At 38.5% G+C, this 5,894-nt stretch overlaps 1 protein-coding gene across 1 annotated transcript; it reads left to right on the forward strand.

Annotated features, from left to right (window-relative positions):
• The first annotated feature begins 1,169 nt into the window (after positions 1-1,169).
• On the forward strand, positions 1,170-4,103 carry LOC133035040 (uncharacterized). Its single transcript, XM_061110676.1, has 5 exons — positions 1,170-1,240; positions 1,742-2,470; positions 2,560-2,718; positions 2,845-3,230; positions 3,313-4,103. The coding sequence occupies exons 2-5, from the start codon at positions 1,759-1,761 to the stop codon at positions 3,856-3,858; spliced, it is 1,803 nt and encodes a 600-aa protein (XP_060966659.1). The 5' UTR covers positions 1,170-1,240; positions 1,742-1,758; the 3' UTR covers positions 3,859-4,103.
• The last annotated feature ends 1,791 nt before the right edge of the window (positions 4,104-5,894 follow it).

Here is a 5,894-nt window from a genome sequence, read left to right on the forward strand (position 1 = left end):
AAAGTCTTTGATGTGAGTGGAGAGTACGTTGTCAACTTTGATAGATTGATGGACATGTGATAAAAGTTGTATGAAAATAACCAAGCATTGTTATTTCATATTTTATAGGTGGCGTGAATAACAGGGTAATTTTGAAGAGAAAAAATAGCTCATGTCCATGTGGTCAAGACAACTAGGTAATGTACAAGTACATCTGGTTGTGAAATGACCCACTATGTATATACATATTTTTATGTATGAATTGAATCATCTCACATCAGTAATAAGTGAGTTACTTTTATTGTGTAAGTGCATATATAAGTCGTACCTTTAAAGTGTTACATATGTGCTCTGTAAAGTTGTCCTTTGGAAGATAGCATATAATCTCTAGCTAGGCTTGTCCGCCTTTTTTAGAGATATGTTGGTATGAACCCCATGTTGTGGTCAGAGTAAGCACTGTATTGACCTTAGGTTGGTCTGCACATATATTGATTTAAGGATGTCAATCCCTAATTATGGTTGTAATATATAATGAACTTGCACAATGTTGAAGAGTCACATCATTAGTGTAGATATGAAAATTGCAAAGGTTCCTCTACCTATATGTGGAGTGACCAATATGCAAATAAACCATTATAGGTTCTGACTCTAATAACGTGTTGGATGATGGTCAAATTTTTGCAAGTGAGGAAGAGTTTGTTTTTGTACTTTAATAAAGTATTTGTACTCATACATACTTATTTTAGTTGCTGTCAATTGCCTAATGGTCTGTTTCAACTAAGGCTGTCCATTGAGATTGCTTCTACTTCATGTATATCCATGAGTGAGGGTCTGCCATACTATTATTATATTTACAAGTATTGTATGAACAATAGTGACCATTCCATATGTGCAGTGGTGTAACATAGTGTGAATGACAGTGTAAACTAGGTAATGTAGTGCCTCAACTTGTTGTATCTCACTTGAAATAATTTCTCTCTGCTATAGAAAATTATTTTCACAGTGAGTGAGATGATCACAAGAGTGTGTGTATATATATACTCATGAGCCACATCAGATTGTGTATATGGCTAACAATAGGTTTAGAGAATGTGTTGCTCTACTAGTATCTTTGAAACTTAGATTTTCATTCCTCTATAGTGTTATTGTTCTACATAAGAGGGTCCAGTAATTTTAACCTGTCACTTTTCTTCTTTTCATTTTCAAGTAGCGTTGTGGAAAGCTTTGGGTGGTGAAAGGCTAGGAAGTCTCCTTCTTGTTGGTAAGTGTTTCTAGCATTCCTTTCATCATTTAAAATGCTGTCGTGTTCTTGGTATTTTTGATGCTCTTAGAACAATATTTGATTTATAAAATAGCTGTGTAGTGTTTGTATATTTTGATTCGAATTTGTAACAAATAATGTGGTTTTTGTGTTTTGAACTTATCCATGACTTTCAAAGTATGACCATAGAAATTTTGTATAAAAGTAACAAGAATTTTTTGATAAGCATAGTGGGTGTGGTATGACCGTAGGATTTTGTATGAGCTTGATGCATAATACGTCCACTAAAATTTTAATAAAAGCATGATGCGTAGCATGGATGTAATGTTTTTATATGACGCGTAGTATGATCGTTGGATATCATAGCATATATATGTTTTGAGTTTTCATAGATCATTAAATTTTGTCTAGTGTTTGTGACCATACTCTTGTTGAGTGGTGAGATGGGATCTTGGGAAAGTGCGACTTCACCATTAATGATTGGGGTTCCTTCTTCTACAGAAGGAGGATCTCATTCAATGTTGGATAGTGATGAAGATATTCCTAATGCTCAACCATTACCTCAAGTCACTTTGGTTGACAGTGATGATGAGGGGGAAGTTTTTGATGAGAATGTATGTAAGATTGATGGAGAGCCTCGAGCTCTTGAGTATGCGATAATGGTACATGATTATGAGGGTGACAAGAATGAGTATGTCGGGCGGTCCCTTCACTTTTTGAGGGACAACTCGAGGTCTAGTATGACTAAGGGTGATATCCTACGCATGCGACATCAATATGAGATTCATTCTTCTATACAAATGCGACTTCCAACTATCGCTGAGCGTCCCGATTGGGATAGTGGCGATTGGGTTTGTATGTATGAATTTCCTTTTAGGATTGGCTTTCGATTCCCTTTCCCTCCATTTGTACAAGAAGTATTGGACTATTATGAGGTAGCTCCTAGCCAACTTATGCCAAATGCTTGGAGGTTATTGTTGGGTATAGAAGTCATAGTTAGAGTGAAGGGTAAGAGGGTTGACCTTGTAGATTTTCAGTCAAGTTATTATCTTAAACAACACGATACAGATAAGGGTCGATTTCTATTCACTCTTAGAGCGAACAAAAAAGCTTGGGTAACGGAGCTGGTTCCGAGCAACAAGAGGGGTTGGAGGAAGAAATATTGTTTTGTCAAAGGTGACCTGTTTGGAACGAGTGATTATGAGGTTCCTACTTCATGGAGAACCTTAAGTGAGTGAGGAGTGTTGGTTTCTTTGTCATTTTTTTATTTGATACTTGATTTGTCTATGAATACTAATTACTTCTCTTTGTCATTGTAGGTAAGGGGCTCACTCGATGTCCTCGAGGGGGGTATTGGTCCGAAGCTCGAGTTAACGACTTGCTCTCTATTCCTTCCGATCAAAGAGCCCATAACAAGCTTCTTGTTTTGGATAAATCTTGTGTTGGAAATTTGTGGAGAGGTGCGCAACGTCAAGAAGGTAGTATTTTTTCACTCAACGTTGTCAAGCGCGTCCCCATCCTTTTGTTGACCCGAGCTTTAGAGAAGGTTAGTGGTCCCTTCTCTTTGATTCGTCATTTAACGGAAGAAGAACGTTTCCTTGCAGACCGTTATTATAAGAGGATGACTTTCAAGGTTTGTGGAGCGGATGATGCTGTCGCTAGGGGTAAGACTAATTTACTTGGAAAGAGGTCTAAGAAGACCACAAGTCATGTTGTGAAACCTCGAGTTCCTGCTAAGGAACATGGAACCGGTAGCTCTCAGTTGCCAGCTGATGGTGTGGTTGCGGCTTCTCCACTGAGGGGTGACAACGAGTTGTCTATTGAGGAGAGTATGATCAACCTGTCCATCTCTTCCAACATTTCGGCCTACTCTGACCCTGCTTCTATCGAAGGTCATGTTGAGGCTCTTCTTCATCCGAGAGATGAAGAGCGTTTGAGGGGCATCGGAGTTGCTGGGCGAGCGAATTACGGTGTTTCTACGATTTACCAAGTAAGTTTGGAAAGAATTTGTATGTACGCATATGTAGTTATTTTTGTGTGTTACTCGTGGTAATTCAACTTGTTTTTTGTAGGCTATTCAAGCAGTCCTCTACTTAAGGCGTGACACAATTTCGCTTGATCAAAAGAACAGAGCTTTGAACAAGGAGCATTCTAGACTTAGAAAGGAAGTGAAGAACTTGAAACTGGAAGGAGAGACTACCAAATCATCATATGACAAGCTAAAACAGGATTATTTCTCGTTGAATACTGAGTTGGAGCGTGTGCGTGCCAAACTCAAGGAGGAGGAGGCTAAGTATGTTGCATTGTACCAGGAGGTTGATGATATTTCACTCAAGACTGCCATCAAGACAAGGGGGGAGTTGATGATACAGTATAAGAAAGGGCTCCATCGTGGATGGGACGTCGATGGTGCTATTGCACTTCATGAAGAATATTTGGCTCTTGAGCAAGAGAATGAAATGGATGTTGACGCTCATATCTCTGTGTTTGATGAAGGCGCTGATGCTCATACCTCTGCCCCTAGTATGGGTGTCGACGCTCATACTTCTGTTTCTGGCGGGAGTGGCATTGACGATGTGATGTTCTCCATTGCTGAAGATGGTACCATTGCTCCATAGTGGGTCTTTTAAGTTCTCCCTTTTGTTTACAAGTGACAATTGATTTAAACTTTAGGTCCAATTTGTTTAAAGTATGAACATCGCCATTGTGGCATTAAGTATGTATGCTTAACGATCCTTTTGATGTGCGGACATCCTCTTAATGATGACCCTTTTGAATTTTATGATGCTTTGATGTATGAACGTTGCTTTTGCGGTGGTGTGACTTATTATCTTAATTTGGTATTAATATTCTTCATTTTTCATTTTGCTGATGTTTTATGTTATTCGGTTGATGTAAATTTTGCATTGATCCATGTACTATATCCCCTAGTCTAAGTCTTAGTGAGGGTCACTAAAACTTAGACTTTGGAACAGCTTGACTGAGTACATCGCACTTGGCTGACCGTAACACTGTATGTAAATTTTATATTTAGTTACGATTGAACGCAATTCTGAAGGCTTGAGTTTATAGACGAATAGACGGGTTGGTCGCAGCCCTTATCACTTAATTTGTGAGTGAATACTTGGGTTGAGTGTAATTCCTATCACTTACTTTATAAGTGAATAGTTGGGTTGAGCGTGGGTTGAGCGTAGCTCATGTCACTTATTTTATAAGTGAATATTTGGGATGAGCGTAGCTCATGTCACCTATTTTATAAGTGAAAAGTTGGGTTGAGCGTAGCTCATGTCACTTATTTATAAGTGAATATTTGGGATGAGCGTAGCTCATGTCACCTATTTTATAAGTGAAAAGTTGGGTTGAGCGTAGCTCATATTACTTACTTTATAAGTGAATTGTTGGGTTGAGCGTAGCTCATGTCACTTATTTTATAAGTGAATATTTGGGATGAGCGTAGCTCATGTCACCTATTTTATAAGTGAAAAGTTGGGTTGAGCGTAGCTCATGTCACTTATTTATAAGTGAATATTTGGGATGAGCGTAGCTCATGTCACCTATTTTATAAGTGAAAAGTTGGGTTGAGCGTAGCTCATATTACTTACTTTATAAGTGAATTGTTGGGTTGAGCGTAGCTCATGTCACTTATTTTATAAGTGAATATTTGGGATGAGCGTAGCCCATGTCACCTATTTTATAAGTGAAAAGTGGGTTGAGCGTAGCCCTATTACTTACTTTTTAAGTGAATAGTTGGGTTGAGCGTAGCTCATGTCACTTATTTTATAAGTGAATATTTGGGATGAGCGTAGCTCATGTCACCTATTTTATAAGTGAAAAGTGGGTTGAGCGTAGCTCATATTACTTACTTTATAAGTGAATTGTTGGGTTGAGCGTAGCTCATGTCACTTATTTTATAAGTGAATATTTGGGATGAGCGTAGCTCATGTCACCTATTTTATAAGTGAAAAGTGGGTTGAGCGTAGCTCCTATTACTTACTTTTTAAGTGAATAGTTGGGTTGAGCGTAGCTCATGTCACTTATTTTATAAGTGAATATTGGGTTGAGCGTAGCTCCTATTACTTACTTTGTAAGTAAATATTCTGGTTGAGCGTGGCTCACTTGTTATTACTTTTATTTTACGTTTTTGAGCTCCAAAATATAACAAACACTAAAAACAATTGACACAGGTATTTACGTGGAAACCCTTTCGGGAAAAAACCACGGGCGGAGCATGCGAAAATCCACTATGTAGAATGACAGTGTACAAGGGGGGCATTGTTTCGCCATACATGTGATTAGAAATGGTATTTCTTAAGGTGTATGGCATTCCAGCTATTTCCTATGTTTCTTCCATCTGCTGCTCGAAGTTTGTATGCTCCTTGGCCTACTATCTTTGTAATTTGGTAAGGCCCCTCCCAATTGGGTCCTAACTTGCCTGCTCCTTCCTTCGTGTTTTGGAACACTCGTCGTAGTACCCATTCTCCTTCCTTGAATTGTCGGACCCTAATCTTCTTATTGAAATGTTGGGCCACCTTTTGCTGGTATGCTGCTATTCTGATAAGTGCTTGTTCTCTCTTTTCGTCTAACAAATCAAGTTCTGTGTTCATGGTCTGTTGATTTAGATCATCCGTGGAGTGTTCATATCTGATGGTTGGTA

The sequence above is a fragment of the Cannabis sativa genome, chromosome 2, assembly GCF_029168945.1.
Source record: "Cannabis sativa cultivar Pink pepper isolate KNU-18-1 chromosome 2, ASM2916894v1, whole genome shotgun sequence".
In the NCBI taxonomy this organism is placed as follows: Eukaryota; Viridiplantae; Streptophyta; class Magnoliopsida; order Rosales; family Cannabaceae; genus Cannabis; species Cannabis sativa.